The sequence below is a fragment of the Talpa europaea genome (genome assembly GCF_964194135.1).
Source record: "Talpa europaea genome assembly, chromosome: 4".
Taxonomy (NCBI): Eukaryota; Metazoa; Chordata; class Mammalia; order Eulipotyphla; family Talpidae; genus Talpa; species Talpa europaea.
The window spans coordinates 104704517-104724747 of record NC_140070.1 but is presented as its reverse complement, the minus strand read 5'-3'; the positions used below and the strand labels follow the sequence as shown (position 1 = coordinate 104724747).

Here is a 20231-nt window from a genome sequence, read left to right as displayed (position 1 = left end):
TAAGATGGAATATTTCATTGCATGGATTTTGTTTTTCCATGCATCTCTTGGTGGACACTGGGTTACTTTCATCTTTAGACTGTTGTAAAAGGTATTGCTTTGAAGCTATGAAGCAATATCTTTTACACCAGTCTAAAGATGAAAGTAACCCAGTGTGTACAAGTACTTTGAGTTCTTGCTTTCAATTCTTTTGAATTGAAATTGCTGCATCCTATGCTAATTCTATCTTTAATTTTTTGAGGAACTCAACAATATCGTGATTTACAAGAAATATGTATTTTGGACATTTAGATGTCCAAAAAGTGTGTAGTGTGTGTGTATGTGTGTTTATTTGCATAGAAGTACTGGAAGTGTAGGCCAGAGGTGCTGGGGTTGAGAAGATTCAACAGAGACAGAGTGGGGAGCAGAACAGGCAGATCTTCTGAAATGCACTGCTAAGGGGAGCAGTGGGTGAAACAGGAGAGGTCTGCTGCACTATGTCGGTTAGCTCCTTGGTCAGGGATTGGACTCAGGCAGTAGAGGTGACAACACTGAGACCACTCATAGGCCACCAGGGAGGCCCCCCTTAAAATATATTTCTCATACATATTAGGTCTTCATCCAAAATTCCTACTCACAGTGCCCCAAAGCCTGGAAATCTCCTAAGTGTCCTGAGTGATAAGGTATCTCTTGTTATGTTAATGAAGGCAACTTCTAGAAAATCCTCAGGAAGGGGGATGGTTGCCAGGGGAATAAGTCACGTGATCAGTCACATGATCATGTCCCATAAGAACTTTCAGTCCCCACTTTCCCTCCAGAGTGGGGAGGGGCTAGAGGATGAGTTCAACTGCCAGTGGCCAAAGACTTAATCCACCATGCCTATATAATAAACCCTCTATGAAAGTCCGAAAGGAAGGACTTCAGTGGCCTCTGGGTTGGTGAACATTTGAAGACATGGGGAGAAAGATGCACCTCAAGAGGGCATGAAACTTTGTGCCTTTCTGCCATACTTTGCTCTCTTTCATCTGGCTCATTCTGTGTAATATTCTTTGCAATAAATCAGTGATCTAGTGTGTAAATGGATTTCCTGAGTTCTGTGAACCACTCTAGCAAGCCTAAGATGGATGTCCTGGGAACTGCTGGTTTATAACCAATAGGTCAGAAGCACAGATAATAATCTGGACTTGCAACAGGCACCTGAAGTCTGAGGAGTGGGTTGTGGGGTCTGCTAGTCTGTAGTCATTCAACTAGAAATCCTCATGGGCTAGGTTTGCCACCCACACCTGAAGTAGAGAGCAGTCTCGGAAGATTGAGCCCTTAGTGGAATTTGATGCTCCCTCTAGGTAGACAGTGTCAGAATTGCTTGTTGGTGTGGGGAAGCCTCCCCACACTCTGTTGGAAATCGATCTCAAGGATACTTATACAAACCCCATATCTCTCTCTACAGTAGTTCATTTTTTTACTTTTCCACCAGCAGTGCATAGCAATTTCAATTTTTCTACACACTCACCAACACCTGTAATTTTCTCAATGTGTGTGTGTATTTAAATAATGGCCATCCAAATGGTTATGAAGTGATATCTAATTGTGATTTTGATTTCCATTTCCCTAATGATGAGTGTTGTTAAGCATCTTTTCATGTGCATATTGACCATATGTATATCTTCTTTGGAGAAATGTTCATTCATGTCCTTTGCCCATTTTTAAATTGAATTTTGTTGTTGTTGTTGAGTTGCAGGAGTTCTTATACGATCTATATGTTAACTTTTTCCTGGAGTCATATTTAAATATCTCTTAAACCTAACCCTAAGGGTGCCAAGTCCATCAAACAGCAACTCTTAACCCACATGGCACATCAGAATTACCAAGGAATTTAAAATATATCAGTGCCCAGGCCCTTGGCAGCTTTCAGTTGATTGGTCTGGGGTGGGGTATCATGCATCATTATTTTTAAGGTTCTCTAGGTTGTTCTATGATGCATCCAGAGTTGAAAATTACCACTATGAAGTGTTTGCCCCTTGGGAGACGCTGCCCTCTACCACTTACTGCTTAGGAAAAGAGAGAGGGTTAGGAGGAGGAATTGCTAAGTTCTAGAGGACTGAACCCCAGTGAGAAGCCCTATAAAGTATCAATAAAGAAATGGGGAAGGCAACCCCCCACTTTGTCATATTGTCCCCTCAATATTTCTGCAGCAGATGTAGCAGGAAGAAACAATAAACTGACATCTCCAGAGAAGGCACAGGAGGGGGAACAGGACAGGGACCCTAGGACCAGCAGGACGGCCAGCTGGAAGCTCAGCAGGCAGTGTGCATGGCACAGAGCACTGGGTTGATTCTATTCCAGCTTTGCCATCAGCTTCCCTTTCTACTTCAGGAAAGTTATCCTGCTTTCCTGTGCCCAAGAGTGCCCCTGGGCTAGTTCGGTGGTGCTGAATCATGTCTGTACCTTAGATTTACCCAAGGAAGCTTTAAAAAAACACTGACCCTCAGACCCGATCCCAGAGATTCTGAGTCCAGTTGTACTAGGTGGGGTATTGTCATTTGGTACAGCTTTTAAGTGACTCTATCGAGCAGAACCCCTGGTCTCAGAATTCTCCAGGTTCCCTCCTACGTGCTGACATCCTACAGTTATTCTGCATCCGTCTCTGGGGTGACAGTCATGACCTGAGCTCTCAGAGGGCACTTAGAACAGATGCTTCCCTGCTTCTCAAAACCTGTGGGACTATTGATTTGACGCTCACTGCAAAGAGAACACTAGTGCCTTTCTAAGAATTGAAAGAGAAATAGAGTCTGACCTCTAGTGTCCTGTGACACTAGATAGCCCCATGCACCCCAGAAGAACATTTCCTTCTCAATTCAGTTATGCATAACTTATAAGGTGATGCACCTGATGGAGAGAAATCACTGCTGAAGGAATGCCAGGTGGCCAGCAGACAGCCAACTGGAGTGGAAGAAGGAGTGATCTTGACTTTCTGCTAAGAGGCCAGTTCTCAGGCCGGCCCTGGAGAGAGAGTGTGAGTGCATGTGCTTTCAGATGAAGCCATGTTAGGGCCATAAGGGATGCTCAATGGAGAAAAGTGACTGAAGTCCTGACTGCCAGAAAACAGGCGTCTGTGTATTCTGAGCCCACACAGTGAGAGGGCAGGGGGCGCTCACAGGCTGCCATTTGAAGGTCCCATGTAATTGGCCTCTGCTTGGAGAGAGCAAATCACTAGAACCAAGAAAAGCAGTTGAAAGCTCTGTGACAGCCTCCTTCTATGCTTTCCTTTTTGTCTTGTTCCCATCCTTGTCCACAGTTCCCTTTTCAATTAACTCTCCACTAGCCCCACTCTCTAGTGTTTTCACCCAAAGCCTGTACTTCCCACCTCAACCTGCACAGCTAGAGCCTGCACTGGGCCAGGGACAAGGAGGGGATGGACATCTTACCTGGCAACAGCTTTTGAGGTGGACCTAGGTCAATAAGTCTTAGGTCTTCACTTGAAGCTAAGTCCTTCCTGATGCAGTGATCCACACCTGGACATCTATGGCAAATCACCCTCTCCTAGCAAATGAATTGGCTTTTTCTCTGGAGGGAGACTGGGGGGGTCTCTAGATTAGACTTGTGGGTATTTGTAATTACTTTTCTGATGATCTATGACAAATGATATAACGATAACATCATGATAACTGTGTATCAAGTATCAAGTATTAAGTGGTCTAAGTATGTCGTACATAGTCATAGTCTCTTTCCATCCTCATAATCCTAACCTCATTGTGCCCTGCCTTCTCCCTTGATAAGATTCAAATCAGTTTCCCTGATTTGCTCTTTCCTGGTACCATGAGTTTCTTTAGTGACTATGTCAAAGGACTGAGAAACTGCAATCCACATTTACAAATTCCACACAACTTTCTGATACAGCCCCTCTTCTGTTCTCGCTTCAGTTCTCATAGAAAAGGGGGAGAATCCCATTATTGTTAAGTTGGGGAAGGAGAGCATGGGTGTGTGTGTGTGTGTGTGTGTGTGTGTGTGTATGTGTGTGTGTGTGAATCAAGTTTTGATTAAAAGCTTTCCCCAGGACAAAACCCAAGGAGCCCATGGGTTAAGCAGCCCTAATAAAGTAATCTCTTTGGCCATCTAGTGGAGGAAATGAGGAAGTCAGGATTTGGAACAGAGGGAATTCCAAAAAAAACCCCAAACATTTATTTCAAACATTTAATTAGTTGTTTGTACCTCCAGGAAGCCTACACCAGGCCTGCGGTGACTCTTGTCCGGGCCTCCAGAAAGAACCAAGGCTCTTTTCTCATCCTATAAATGCCTAACACAGGTCTGCATGGAAGGCACCCCAGAATCAGGTTATCTGACCAGTTAAAAAGCTAAGTTACAATAATGTCGCTCTCTGGGTCTCAGTTTCCTCAGCGTAAAATGAAAGACCTCAAGATCCCTGCCAGTCTTGACTTTTGATGTCAGTGGTTTTCATACTTGAATATGCACGAGAGTTGGCTGCAGGGCTTGTTAAGAAACAAACCTCTGGGCCCCACCTTAACACTTCTGGCCCACAAGTCTGGGATGGGGGCTGAGAATTTCCACTTCTAACAAGTTCCCAGGGGATGCTGATACTGTCAGTCCAGAGACACCCCCAACTTGGAGAACACAGTTCTAAATAGTTCTGTCTCCCCTGTATGAGAAAAAACGAATAAACAAGCACGTGAAAGGAACACACAGCTGAAATAAAATGGAAAGCAAGGCTGAACTAGCTGACTTGCCAGAGGCGTATACACGAGAGCCTCAGGCCCTGCAGGACCTGGGAGGAGCAGATCCAGCTGAGTGTGCTGTGTTTGCTCAGGGGTCTGCTCTGTGCTTCTAGGTCAATGTGAACGCTTGGCTGGGGGATGGTGGGTCAGGGGAAAGGAGGAATCTAGACCTTTGGTCACAAGTAGAAGAGGACCGACTTTTCGGAATGGAGAGTGGTACAATGGCAGAGCTGGAAGAGATCTTAGTGGTCATTTAAGTCAATACTCATTATAAAGATGACACCAACTCAGAACAGCTAAGTGACTTTTCCAACTTCACACAGCCACACAACTAGTTGAGAGCTTTTTCTCTTCAAGTTCCCAACCCTCTCTCTTCATAACCAGGTCCAGAGAAAACCCTGAATGAAGGTCAGAATGGGTTCCTGAGCCTGGCTAGCTTCATGGTGTTCTTCACCGTGAACATATGCCTGGGCCTGCTTCCCCAGAGGCCTCTGGTCAGGTGTCCTTCCCGTCCATTCTCCTTACCTTTCACCAAGGGGAAGAAGCAGTCCATCTCCACGCTGCTGCGAGAATGGGAGATGCACAGGGCGCTGCTGGGCACCAGGCCCTCCTGGGGGGGACTCCGCTCAGTGGTGCGAACCAGACACCAGCCCGGCCGCTCACTCGGCCTCTCCAGCAGCTCCACCGTCTGCCCCACCTGGATGGTCAGCTCACTGCTGTGGCCCGCGTTGAAATCCTGAAGGACCACGGTCAACTCACATCCACCAGAGAGCTTGGGGTGGGGGTGGGATGGAGGAAAACATGAGGGCATGGGGGAAGAGGAGAAAGAAAAAAGAAAGAATGGGATTCAGGGAAAGAGGCATAAGATGAAAAAGGGAGTTGGGAACAGAAGAGAAACAAGAAGGAAAAAAAAGTAATTAACACGGTGCCATTCAGTCCCGGCTGTTCTAGCTACAGCGCCAGTCTGGAGTCTGCCCGGAACCAGGCTTTGATGCTAATTCCTTTCTGTTCAGATGGCGTTCTTTCCCTTATTCCTTTCTAAGCCTCCAGCTAGTTGTGCCTGTAAGCCCCTTTCTGAGTCTTTCCCTTTGCTTCTTCCAAGAACTCTACCCCAGGCCTGTCTTCACAACCTCCACTTGAAGTCTTAGTGGGGATCATTTCTAACTTACTCTCACTTGATTCTAGTCAATATTTGGGACTCATGGAAGGGATGACATGATTCCCCTCCTTCCAGTCCCTGCAACTTCCCCATTTCTATTCCTTGCTGGGGCCGTTCTCTTAAAACAGAGGCTGCCAGTGAGCCCTCTCCTCCTCTCCCACACATGAAATGAGGCTTTGACTCAAAGACAGAAGCAGAACACTGTTTATCTGGAAGGGAAACAGAACCACTTTATGTTAGTTCGGCCACTGGGTCCAGGAGGGAGGATAAGCAGGAAGAACTGTCCTCAGTGCTCCGTCCTGCTCTCCACGCAGGCCTGGCTCTTCACTATTGCATTGATCCTGAGGCAGAGCCTATAAAATTGTGTAGAGAGACCCTGGTGCCAGGAACAACCTCTACCAGCTGAGCACTGAGATTCACCTTTCCCACAAGAAGCCATTAGTTGTTCACTTGTCTCCTAAAACTAATCACAAAGCCTCTCTTTTGCTCTCCTCCCATGCCCTAGCCCGACTATAGATTGTGGTTCAGGTGGCCTGAGTTAGGGCCCCCAAATTTGTGTTTTAAATAAAAATACCTTCCAACTGTGATTCTGAAAAGGGGATCCCTGGGATACTGGTTGACAATGTTAGATGGTTTCATCTTGTTTTTTTGGGGGGAGGGCATCTACCTTGCTGCCTCCATTCTTTTTTTAATTTTTAATTTTATTTTTGTGTAGGAGAAATGGGGTGTAGGCCAGAGTTGCAGGGGGTGAGAGGATTCACCAGATACAGAGTGGGGAGCAGAACAGGCAGATCTACTGAAATACACTGCTGAGGGGAGCAGTGGGCGAGACAGGGTTAGCTCCCTCGCCGGGGATCGAACTCAGGCCGTAGCAATGATAGTGCTGAGACTTAATCCCTAGATCACCAGGGAGGTTCTGGATTATTTTTAGAAGCTGGTCTAACAGACACAAAAATACCTTCTAACCCTGAGAATTTCTATCACTGAGCTTCTGCACCTCAGTGAACTTGCTCCTCTGCGCCAGCATCAGGTACGCAGAGTTCTTTCCAGGGTCAAAGTGTGCACGTGGCCTGAGATGTAACTTGCAGCCCTCTCAAGGGGATGTTCTTCTGCAGACTGTTCAAGCAGAGAAGAGGGGACCTGAGGGTCTGGGTGCAAAGAGCTCAACATCACCCGGAAACAAGGCTCACTGTCCCCTAAGGCATTAGAGCCAGACCCACAGCTGGTGAGGTGGGCTGGGAAGGGAGACAGGAGGATAAAGAGCCAGGCTGTGTATTTCCACAATTCAAAACCCAGTTCCCAGAAAGAAGCCACTAGATGGTGGTGTTCACCTATGGCTGCCCAGGGCTGCAGACAGGAGGATGTGGAGGAAAGAGGATCAGAGGACATTTTCTCTGGTGCACAAGGATTTAGGTCCTGTCAAACATCATTAGAGTTCAAAAACAGGATAGGATGAATGTCCTGGTTTGTCTCACCTCAATGGTTTGGTCAGAGAGATTTACTATACCAGGCATCCACCCCATGGAAATGAGGGAATTCTAAAGCATAGCAGTGGAAAGGGTTAGGAGAAATGAATGAGGAGTCAGTGGCCAGGGAGGGCTGCCCTTGAAATAGTACCTCCTCATCCTCTCCCCAGAGCAACAGGGGAGCTTTAAGGAGCCCAGTAGGCTCACACTTGATACACACTGTTTCAGAGAACAATAAATCCCACTTGGTCCAGGTGTATAATCCTTCTGATGCAATGTTGGATTTGGTTTGCTGTGATTTTATTGAGGATTTTAGTCTCTGTATTTACTAGGGAGATTGGTCTATAGTTTTTTGTTTGTTTGTTTTTGCATTGTCTTTGGTTTTGGTATTAGTGTGATGCTGGCCTCATAAAATATATTTGGAAGTATTCTTTATTTCTCAATACTTTGAAAGAGTTTTAGCAGGGTATTAGCAGGGTATTAGTTCTTCTTGAATGTTTAATTAACTCACTTGTGAAACCTGGTCCTGGGTTTTTGGTTCTTGGAAGAATTTTGATTACTTTCAATTTTCTTGCTTACAATCGGTTTGTTCAAACTTTCTATTTCTTCTTTATTCAGTCTTGGGTGGTTGTATAATGGGGAAAAATGCAAATATTCCAAGGAGGCATAATATGTTAAGAATTTGTTTGTCTTATCTAGATTGTTGAACTTGTTTGTATATAAATGTTCTTGGTAATCTCTAATTATCCTAAGGATTTCTGCTGTGTCTGTTGTAATTTCTCCTCTCATCTATGTTTATTTTTCTGAAGGACTAGCTTTTGGTTTCACTGATCTTTTGGATTGTCTTTTAAACTTTTATTTCAATTTCTTTCTGCTTTAATTTTTATTATTTCCTTTCTTCTACTGGCTTTTTTTTTTTTTTTTTTAGTCCTTTTTCTAGTTGCTTGATGTGGGAGATTAGGTTGACTCTTTGAGGTTTTTCTTGTTTCTTGATATGGGCCTGTATAGCTATACACTTCCCTCTTAATAGTGCTTTTGCTGTGCCCATAGTAGCTTTTTTTTTAATGAGAAAAACTTAACAACTACAACATCCAAACTCCTAAAGTTAACATAATAAAAATCTAACAGGAAGGGAAATGTTAAGTAATTATGATAAGTCTACTAAGTGAATGATTAATTATGCAGCCATTAGACATTTATAGGGCTTATTAATAGCTTAAAATTGCTTATCTCATATAAAGTAAAAAAAAAAAAGAAGAGGACAAAGGATAGGATGTAAAATTGCATATGTAAAGTTGAAGAACACTATCAACAACTTAACAGCCCCACCCATAGGCAACTAACAGAAGGAAATTCATTAAAATATTAAGACTGGCTTTGTTGGGTGGGTAATTTTCCTTTCCTTTCTAATTTCCAGTATTGACCAGTATTTTTCACTTAAAAGTTAGTGTATAAAGAAAGTGGGCCTCTCTGGTGGCATAAGGGGTTAAGCGCCGCACTATGAAGCAATCTGAAGCCTCTGAAGCACAAGTTCAATCCCCGGCTGGCCAGGGAGCAACCCACATGGCATAGCAAAACTCTCCTCTCTCACCGGCTGCTCCCCTCAGCAGTGTATTTCACTCAGTTTGCCTGTTCTGTTCCCCACTCTGTCTGGTGAATTCTCTCACACTCCCCCCACCTCCTGCCTCTCTGGCCTGTACCCCAGCTCTTGCATGCATAAATAAATAAATCTTTAAAAAAAAAAGAAAGTAACAACATTAACAAAATAACAACAATAATAAGACAAGTCAACAGTGTAATGGGGAAAAAATGCAAATATTCCAAGGAGGCATAATATGTTAAGAAAAAAGGGGAATGGTGGACAGATGGAGAGTTCTGTTTTGTTCAATGACCACTATGTGTGAGCGCTGGCAAAGCCCCAAGTGGCTGATGATGCTTCATTGTAGTGGCTTTAAGATACATTGCTGTAAGCCTTTCTCTCCACACTCCTGTGAATACAGATGAGTTCTCCAGAAACCAGGACCCTTTACCCTAGGTAAGTGCTCTGTTTTTATCTTGAGTTAAAATTTGAAAAGGAAGTGTAAGGCAATGTCTGGGTGTGGAGAATACTGTTGTGACGCACTGGGACTACTGCAAGTTGCACATTGGTGCTGTGAAGCTGCCAGGTCCAATTAAGAGTCTACAGCTAACAGTTTGCTTTATCTTTGTTCCCTGGAGCTGGGGCTGCTACTGACCACAGCTGAAGGGGCTGTTTGATTCAGTTGTTTCCCAGGCTGCCGAAATGAAGGGCAGAGCCACAGAGAGGCACAGAATGTCATCTGCAGTCAGTGTAGGTTTTGTGAATTGCACAGTACTTAATAGTGGGAAGCATGCAGAGTGGGAATCAACAGACCTTTTTGTTGGTGCCAGTTTTACCCGTGGGAGGCATGGGGAAAATCCCTTCCCCTCTCCATACCTGTTTCCTCATTCTCAGGATGAGGAAAGCAGACTTCAGGCCCCTTTCAGTGTTAATATTCTATGAGCAGAGTGGTTTCTATATTCACTCTTTAACACATAGCTCCCCTATTTAATTTGCTTAAGCACCATCAATTATTGTCAGTGTGCTGTCTTATTTGTTAAATTATTTGTTGCCATTTTCCACATCAGGAGATCCAGGAATGAATATAAAATCCAGAATCATTCTCTGTTTTGCTCATGACCACATCGCCTGAGTCGAGAGCAATGCCTGGCACAAAGCAGGTGGCCAATAAAAACCTGTAAAATGCATACGTGAATAAATTCCATGAATTACCCCCTGGCAAGTAACCAAGATGTCTAGCTACAATGTCTGAAAGATTTCTCTCATTGGCTGCCCACTTATTCCTGCCAGTGCTTTCTAGATCCTATAATTTATATTCTGAGCAACTTAAAAAAAATTGTGTTGCCCTTTAATCATTTGGCTATACCTTCACTAATTCCTAAACCAGGCATCAGGGTAGGGGAGCTACAAAGCCACTGAACAAAGAGCATGGGAAATAATAGTAGATAAGAGAAGTCAACTCTTTTTGAATAACAGAAAGCTGCTACAAGATTGGTATCTGACTTGGTAGAATAGAGAAGGTGAGATGCACGTTCCAGCCAGGGAGCCCTGCAAAACTCTCAGAGATGTCGGTGGGGTGGGAGCACAGGCAGGAGGGCAGGAGTCCAGGTGGGGCTAAGGAAGGAGGGATGAGAGTTGACCAAGAGAGCAGTCCCCTAGGTTCCTCCCTGCCTGATGCACACTTTCCTGGGAAAGTGAATTTCACTGAAGGTTTATACACAGCAGAGTGACAGGCCACCATCCTCATCCTCATCTTGGCTCCCAGAGCACCAGCAGCCAAATAGAAACACCTTAGGTGGATTTGAGGATCTTTCACTGGAGAACTAAAGATATGCAGATACTCAAATACTGGTATTTGGAGATGCCACCCAAAGCCTCCAGGGTCCTCTCAGATTATGTAAAACCTTCCAGTGGGTGAATACCTTCAATTACACCAAAAATTCAGTCAGCATTTTTGGTGCCTCTTTATAAGTATGAATGTGACTCATTTGAGGATCACCAGACCTTTCAGCAAAGTCTCACTTGCAGAGACCAAAATAAACCAACAAAAAGGACAAGAACTCAGAGGAAATAAAATGTAGGCAGGACAATAAAACTTCCATATCACTATTATATCCTCAGAGAGATGAAAGAGGATATTATAGGACATGAAAAAAGAGCAAGCTGTTACAAAAAGGGAAACACATTACAGAATGAGAAAGAGCGCTTAGGAATTAAAAATATGGTTGAAATGAAACATTTTATACATTGGTTGGAAGATAAAGTCAAAGAAATTTTCCAGAAAATAGAACAAGAACAAGGAGAGGAAAACATGAAAGAAAACATAAGAAAATTAGAGAATCAATCTAACAAGTTGTACAGAGACAGAATGGAAAGAAAGAAATTGCAAAGAGAAATTCCCAGGACAGAAAGGCATGAATTGCCAAATTGATGTGGTCTTCTAATTGCTTGTCATAACTGACTTTAAAAAGACACACTCCATAGCATAGCATCAGGACATACTGGCAGTAAAAAGGGCATTCTAAAAGTTCTCAGTGAGAGGAGAAAAAGTCAGTTAAAATGCAACAAATCAAGAAACAGGACAGTAGATTTCAACATTAGGATTTAAAAGAAAGTTGGAGCAATTCCTTTAAAATTCTGAGAGAGAATTATTTCCAATCCAGAATTCTATGCTCAGACAAACCATGAAGCTAAACTTTCAAAGTCTCAAAAGTTTGCCTTGATGAACATTCAGTAAGTATTAACTATTATGATTAGCATCTGTTGTCTTCTCAATTTTACTCTTTTATTTTTTTGTTGTTAAAGTGACATGATTTTGAACCACATAAGTTAAAATTAATCCTTTAAAAATGAATAAACAGATTTGAGAAATGTCTGAACGACAAGATGACTTTTGATTGTGGCAAAGTCTTTATTCAAACTATAGCCAACAACCTTTTAGCTAAACAATGAAATTTGAGCTGAGATGATAGTACTGTTAGGTGATTTGTGGCCTGCTAGAGGTGAAAGGTACTTTGGAGTCAATTTAATCCAATCCTCTTATTTTACAGACAAGGAAATGAATTCCTGAAAAAGTGAGGGATTTACTGAAGGATGGCATAGTCCAGGAAGATGGCAGATACCCAATAAGCATAAGGAATGCATTAATAAGAAAATGAGTTAAGTCAGAGATTATCCAACCCTCTTAACTAATCAGTAGAAAAGTTGAAGACCCCAAGCTAGTTGGGAGCAGACGAGACTTAGGTTTTCAAATTCTAGGCTCAGAAGGCTTTTCACAGGCCTCCACTGGTGGCGCAGCGGTTGAGTGCTGGAATGCGAAGCTGCCCGCAGCCTCCGTGGCTCCGGTTGGATCCCCGGCCACCGGTGAGGGTCCCACACAGCGAGACAGACTTCTCCTGCTGTGCCCGTTGCTCCCCTCAGCAGTGTATTTCGTCAGTCTGCCTGCTCTGTTCCCCGCTCTGGCTCTGGTGAATTCTCTCACCCTCCCGCGCTTCTGACTGTACCCAGTGCTTGTATAAATAAATAAATAAATCTTAAAAAAAAATGAAGGCTCTTCACTAAATGTTGTTATATAGATTAATGGTTGCATCACCTTAGGAGGATGTCACAGGGCTCTAGGTACACACTTGCTTCTGATATGTGTATTGGTGTCAGTGAGAAGAGGGTTTTCAAATTCATGCTAGAATATGAACTTCAGGGGAACCCAAGTTGGAAGAGGAGCTAAGATCACAAGTCACAAAAATCAGCAACTGGGGCTTTAGTGACCTTCTAGCATAACATTCAACTCAAGGCAGAGCTGTTTTAAACTATAGTTAGCTCTCTTCTTTATAATGCTGTTCCCAACCCTCTTAACTCTTGGTGATGAGCTGTGGTCGTAAGAACATTTTCTTTGATTTTGTCATTTCCATCCACAGTCTATTTTCTAGGATAATAAAGATGAAATCTTTTTTCTCCCCCACAGAGCTTTACATATATGAAGTCTAGATCAATAATTCTGTAAGCCTTCTCTTTTCCAATATGTTCCTTCAAATGGCTCTTAAATATGTAGTTTCCAATATTTTCTTCATAATATTCTGGATAGACTTTCATATGTCTCCGTTTCTCCAAACAGGGCACCTTAAATGGAATCCACTCCTTTGGATGCATCTGCTCAGCACAGATGAAGTGTTCAGTTCCCACCCACACACACTATACTTCTCCAATGTGGTCGGAGAGGCTGTTGGTAAGTCATGCTGCTGGCTTCTTATGAGCTTGTAGCCCAATAATATCCTCAATCTGATTGACAGGGCCTTCTCAAGTCAGTTTTCCCTTTTCTCTACTTAGGGTTTGGAGACTTTAATCTCAGAGACTTTCCTTTTTTTTTTTTTTTTTTTTTGGTGGGACCCTCGCTGGTGGCTGGGGATCGAACTGGTGCTGCAGAGGCTGCGGGCAGCCTCGCAACCCAGCGCACAACCGCTGCGCCACCAGGGGAGGCCCTAATCTCAGAGACTTTTCTATTGACCTTTGTTACATTTAATTTTCTAGCAAGACAAAGTGTTCTAGACTCTCCCATCCAATGATGGGAGTAGTGATTCCTTCCAATTTTGTGTCATCTTTGGACCTGAAATTTATGCTTCAATATGTTCATCCAAGTGAGAGGTGAAATGGAGAGTATGGATAGAAGAAAGCTGGAGCTCAGAGATACTCCACTGTAGGATCCTAACAGACAAGATCCACCTGCGGGAGGAGCCAGACTTGCTTCTGGGCATAATGAACACCAGGGGTGGGAGTTATAAGGCTTCAAATTTGGCTTAATTTAGTGTTCATGCATTTGTTCAGTTTATAAGATTTTATCAAATGTTGGTCAGAGCTGTCCAGGAAGAAAGGAGGGAAATGCAAACCAAATAAAAAAAAAAGATTCTGCCCGTTTCTTACCTTTGTACTCAGGCTTCAGAGATCATCTAGACTAGATACAAGCTATCAATATGGAGATAGGGAGAGGGTGGGAAGATTAAGAGCCTGGCAATGAACCTGGGCTTATGCAACTGACACTTAGTCTGGAGATTACTGTGCTGCCAACGGCAGGCATCTCCTGGTTCCTCTCTGCTTGCCTGAGGCTGTTTCCACTGTGGTATGGCTGTACTCGGGCAGGCAGGCACTTTCCTACAACACACGCCATAGCTAGGAGAGGAGAGCCCATAGGCATGGCTCTGAAAACCCCAAGGATACCTGCAGAAGAGAGGAGAGAGGTGCTGGGAGGAGCTAATTACAAAGGGCAACTAGCCAGGTAGAGAGAAAGCGGAGGCAGTGGGCTGCACCCAGGCTCTCCTGCCAACTGTCCACTGTGCGGACGGTGAGACACTAAAAAGCTGATTCAGGGGAAACCAAGCCAAAGAGGAGAGGATTTTCACAAAAGTACAAAATACTACCAAACCTCAGTTACTCATTTCTCATCTGGTGGGTTCCTGGGTCTAGAGTCAGACTGCTAGGTTTGAAACTGTCCATTGTCACGTTGGCGAGCAAGTTAATTAGCTTCTTTGGTTCATTTTCCTTATCTATAAAAAAGGGATGGTAGTAATTCTTACCGTAGAGAGTAAATGCAAGGATTACAGGAGCTAATACAGCAACCTGGTGAGCATCACATGGCTAATGAATGTTACTTGGTGTTTATTCAGTAGCCGTGACTTAGCACTTATGGAGACATAGTTTCTGCACTGAAACCATGTGTCTAGGGAATAGAAATCCAAGGGCCAACTGGGATTTTTTTTTAAAGCAACTGTGCATTCCCATGTCCAGGGTTAAAAGGTTTAGGGTATACTTTATGTTATAATTTCCCTTTGTAGGGTCATGGATATGAACTTCCCTCCTCTTCCTAGCAACAGGCCTCTTACAGAAACAGACTGCATCAGGCTGGAAAGGAATTTCTTGTAACTGGTGCAGATAGCATGTTCACACTGTGGTAACAGAGGTCAAGGTGCCCACTCACACAGAGAAACTTGGCAAAATAATCCTTGGAAAGAGATTGTGCTTCCCTGTGGTTGGTCAGCGAACATCAGTCAGTCTGGTTGTTGCTGGGTAATCTGAGCACAGACAGCAAGTCGGCCAGGACCCAGGTTGGAAAGAGGGGGCGTTCCAGCATGAGCCATCCGGCACTTGGGAGGATGACCTGTCTCCCAAGGGGTCAAGCCAGTCCCTGCCAGGCTGGGAGTGAATTACAAATTAATATTCAGAAGAAGCACATTCTAAATGAATTGACAAAAAGCAAACACCCATAGTCATTGTCTTCCAGGCCACAAGAGGACCCCATGGACATCTTGTTAATTTCTCATCTTGAAGAAGAATAAGATAATAGCTCACATTTCTAGACCCCTTTATCATACAAAATACTCTTTCATAGATGTTATCTGATCCTCAGGGATTTTGTAATTTTGTCATTATTCATCTGATTTTATGGATGAGGAAATTGAGGCTTAGGAGGTGAAATTGCTTGCTAGGGATCACATAATAGCAAGGTCACAAAGGCAGGACTCCAAGTGTAATGAATCTCATTGTCTCATCGATGTACTTATTCACCAACCAGCCCCTGAGCTGGGCACAGGGCACAGTCGTGCTGAGCCTGCCTTCACAAGCTCACTCTCTGTTGGGAAACACACAACACATGAGCATCCCAAATGTGACAACAGGGGATGGGTGGGATGCTGGCCCCAAGACAAAGAGTAGGGTCCTTCAGGAAGTGATTTGCTCTTTGCATCACCACCACCCCTGGTGGCAATACTGGACACAGCCACAGTGGTGTCTTTTCAGAACTATTTATGTTATTAGCTTTGGTGTCCTCTTTTGCCTGTGAGGGGGTAACATTGTCACTCCTGCTTACCCACCAGGCACTGGGATCCTGGAGCATCTCCTCTTTCCTATGCCAGCCTGCCCTGTTGCATCACTATCAGCCCCCTCCAACAGCACTGGCACCACCCGGGGGCGGGAGCTAGAGGACATGCTGGTTCTCCAACAAATGATCTCATATTTGTGCCCTGAATGAAGAATAGCAGCAACTGAAGAGGTTCCCAGAGTTTTAGAGTAACTTTCCTAAACGCTGTCAAGTTTTTCCCCCACCGAAAATTAGTGTATGGATTTTCCCTCATCCCTCATCCTATCCTTCCTCTTCAGAGTGAAGATGGGCCTTCATCTGTGAGCCCACATACCTGACTTGTCCAAGTTGGCCCACTTTTAGGTGAGTCCTAATATGATCACTGCTTTCACTTGCTGGCTGGTTTGCTCTGGGACTGTCACCTCAAGTCTCATGTCTGATTGTTGACACTGTATCTGTATCTCCCTTACCACCACTTCCTCGCCAGTTTACCAATAACCGGAATGAGCCCTCTGGACTCCACTGACTACCGTCCCCTTGACCACATGCATAGCTGCTGATCAAGTTCCATCTTAACTTGTTAACTTTCAATTTAGGTCAGCTGTCCGGGAACAAAAGGCTAACAGCAGGGTTTTCAGTGGCGCTAGTGGCCACTAGAGGGAAGCAAAAGCCAGGATTTACTGAAGGAAACAGCACTGGGTTGTTGGTGGCTTGAAGGGTGGACCTTACCCTAGGAACAGATGTACCACTGCATGTGCCAGGCACATAGTAGAGGGTGCTCAATAAATGGCTCTTGGATGAAATTCTTAATTTTAGAGCGGAGAGAGCAGAGACCTGGAAAGGTTAAGTGATGCAATCACAGAACTGGCGCTGAGCTGGTCTTCCTGGTTCTCAGGCCAGTGTGCTTGCTTTTCTCACACAGCACAAGAGTTCTCTTCTTCTTCCTCCCCGCTCTGTCCTCTACGGTTCAACCCAGATACACTACCTGCCTATTTAAATTGCAAAACATTTTGGACAAACTGTAGTCACAGGCTTTGCTCTATCACTTAGCCCTGCCAGAGTATTAAAAATCCTTCTCTTGTATTTTAGAGTGCTCCCTTGCCAATCCAGGTGCTGATCACCCACTTCTGCATTTCTGCAGATGTCTCCGTTTTGTGTACTAGCTTCCAAGCTCCCTCTCACTATAATTATTTTAGAATTCACATAAATTCTGCTGGGTCTGCCCCTTCAAATTCTGCTAGCCTCATGTTGGCATTCAAAGTCCTTCATTATCTTCCCTATTCAATTGTTCGACTCTAACTTCCACTTCTTGTCCATAGATTTTTCTCTGCTTAGTCCCCTGATGGTGGCTCAAAGAGTCCAGGTCATCTCTGGCTCTGGACTTCTATTGATGGGCAACACTCCAACTGAAATAGTTCTGCTTTTCCTTTCCAGGTTCTGTGCCCCTCACCAGTTGAAGGTCAAGCACAGCTCTCAGTTCCCCACCTTACATCTCTCTCATTCTATGACAGTGGTCTTGACCATGGGTTTTCCCCACTTAGAGACATAAAGGTAAAATCCTGACGCTAATTTTTTCTGTCCTGTATGTTTTGATACCCAGTAATCAGATGGACACATCTCTCATTGTCGATGGCTTGTGTGTGTGTGTGTGTGTGTGTGTGTGTGTGTGTGTGTGTGTAACAAAACATATTTCTAGGCTTAATGGCTTAGTCACTGAATGGTCATTTTTAGAGTGCCTTCTTAATTTTATTTTCTCCTGTTCTATGGCATTGTTTCAACCCAAGCTTCTGTCTTGTAGCAGTCTAAATGATTGTGAGTATGTGCCAAATCACAGTATTTTTCTTCATAATCTTTAGTCTCTTCTTATTTTAGTTGTTGTTTCCTACCAAGTATAGATCAATATTACTAACTCAGGACCCGTGTTTCAGTTGGTAATGGTGGCAATGGGGAATGGGGTAGTGATGGAACTGGTGTGGCTATGAGTGCCCTGGAGGACAGGGTGGTGGTTTATAGTCTGGATTTTGAAGCCTAAACTTCAGTTCCTCCTCAAAAGTACTGAGGTGCCAGTATTAACAGAGCTGCTATTTTAAAGATTATGATGCACATGAAGCACTTGACATGCAGTTAATGGCTACTGTTGTGTAATAATATGCAGTATGTTGTCACACATGTAATGATGTATTATACAAATATGTATTGAATACCCCTGGTTTTGGATTCACAGCCAGGAGAGAATGCAGTTCCCACATGTCTGCCCCAATCCCACATATATTCCCAGCAAATTTGGGCAAAGATGTAGTCCACATTCTCATACCTCCATTGCACTGTAATACCTTTCTGAACTGTTTCCACCATTCCCTCTACTCTCCCTGCTTCCTATTCCTTGGATAGGTTCTGGAACTTCGAGAGGTCCTTTGGAGTCATTCTCTACCTCCTTTGAGTCTGGAGGTGGATCCACGCCAGGAGCTTCTGGCTCTAGGACTATGCCCAGGTATCAGCTGGGTGCAAGGTTTCCATAGTGAAGGAGACATCCTGATTTTCTATTTCCCCAGAGGCACTAGTCACCAACAGTCAACCCTCCACCCCCCAACAACCCTCTTTTATACTGGGGTCCTGTTGAAGTAGTAAAATTACAGCTTAAAATCACCATTGCTTTTCAACCACTAAGCACAAGGTCATGCTGAGTGGTCAAAGAAAAAGACTAAAGCCATACCACCCTGAATGTGCCTGAGCTTGTCAATGAGAACAGCAAGAGTGATAGTTTCCTTTGCTTGAACATGACACTAAATCTGAGAAATTTCAGGACTTTTAAAAAGAATGGAATTAGTGGCTAATGAGAGCTCGTTGCTGGGCTGCCTTCTCTTCCCCATGATAAACTGTACTCTCCAGTCTTTTGGGCCACTCTCCTGCTTCTAAGAAGCAAAATATGAGACAAAGGATACAATAAAGGACAAAAACTCTCCTGTATTCTCAACCATAAAGGCAGGTGTGGCCAGAGTTTGTTCTGCACTTGGGCTGAGAGGACATTTCACAGGGTTAAAACATATTTTCTAGTCTTCTCTAAAATCATGTTCCCCTGGTGAAATCGGGACTCTTGAGGACCTCTGAGAATTTCCGTCAAAGTAGGATGTGGCATAAAGCCTCAGCCCAGATCCTACACCTGCCTTAAGAGTGAAGGTTAAACAGAAATTAAATGACGCATCACGTCTAACGGGGGTTTGAGGGGGGCGGTCAGTCTCCTCACAGCAGGTACAGCCGTCTTCCTTCCCTGCCCTGTGGGCAGAAGGCACTGGGATCCCAGGCCAGCGGCTGCTTCTCTTCAGGCAAAGGGCAGGAAGTAGAGGTTCATCACCTGCCGGGTTTCTGGGAACAACCCTGTGTCTCTGTGTGAGGTTCCCACACTTCAACACAGCTGCTGCTTGCAGCTGCGAGGTGGATTTTTAAAAAACCTTAACACATGAAGCTTGAGAAAAGAAAGCCTCCCTACACATCAGGGCAGCTGAGAAGTATAGCAGGAAATTCACAATTCATTCCCTAGGCACAGAGCCACTGTGCTACATGTGCCATAAATGCCAATGTATTTCCCCCGGCTTAATGTTGACCTTAGATTCATTGGCAAAGGAAAGAGAATATGAAAGACCTCAGTGTTTAGTTTTACCCTTCCTATACCAGAAAGAGAAAATGAAGAATGAAATACTGAGCACTAGAGTAAAAGAGAATTATTAGTAAATGTGCAAAAATCAAATGTTAGTAATCCAGGAATTGTGGGCCCTTCCTTGTGTATATTCTTACAAACTGCAAAATCATAGAGAAAAAAGTATAGACATCACCTGTGACCTTAAAACTAAACTGAATCTTCTTTGTTCATAACAAATTCTCACAAATATCTTCTACCACCTGCCTCTCCAAACTTACCTTCTGCCACAGACCCAGCCATACAGATTGCCAGCCCTGAACATTCAGGTGCCTTTGGGCAACACTCCCCTCCAGCTTGCACAGTCTCCCCACATCCTAGGCCCCACCTGCTACATTCTCCTACTCCTATATGTTTGAACTCAATTTCAATATGCACTAATTAATTATCTAATTTATTCATTCAATGAATATTTATTGATGCTTGCTCTTTGCCAAGTACTATTTTAGGTGCTGGGGAGTCAGCACTGAACAAAAATTAACACTTCAGCGCTCATAGGTCTGCATGTTTGTAAGGGGAGGCAGGCCATGTAAGTGGACAAAATAAACAGAACTTTAGAGTGTTAGTGATGAGTGCTAAAGAGGAAAATAAAGCAAGGGAAGAGTATAGGAAATCTGGTGCTGGGGGTGCATTTGGGGGTTGGCTCATAGCTTGCACATCTTCTGCAAGGAGTCCCCAAACCCCTCTCTTAGAATTGCTTCTTTGTGTAGGTTATGTACCTGTGTAGGTTATATGGACCTGTGTAGGTTATATGGACCTCTATTAAGAAGTATATGAACA

General features: G+C 43.9%; 1 protein-coding gene across 5 annotated transcripts in view; it reads right to left on the bottom strand.

The window, feature by feature from the left end:
• The window catches only part of KALRN (kalirin RhoGEF kinase), a gene marked incomplete at both ends in the record, with an annotated part of 649897 nt that overhangs the window by 128012 nt on the left and 501654 nt on the right, over positions 1–20231 (bottom strand). For all 5 annotated transcript variants that reach the window (XM_084231955.1, XM_084231944.1, XM_084231956.1 and 2 more), the window contains one exon: positions 5235–5481. In XM_084231955.1, the coding sequence (XP_084088081.1) occupies positions 5235–5481 (247 nt within the window). The remainder of the gene's footprint in view (positions 1–5234; positions 5482–20231) is intronic.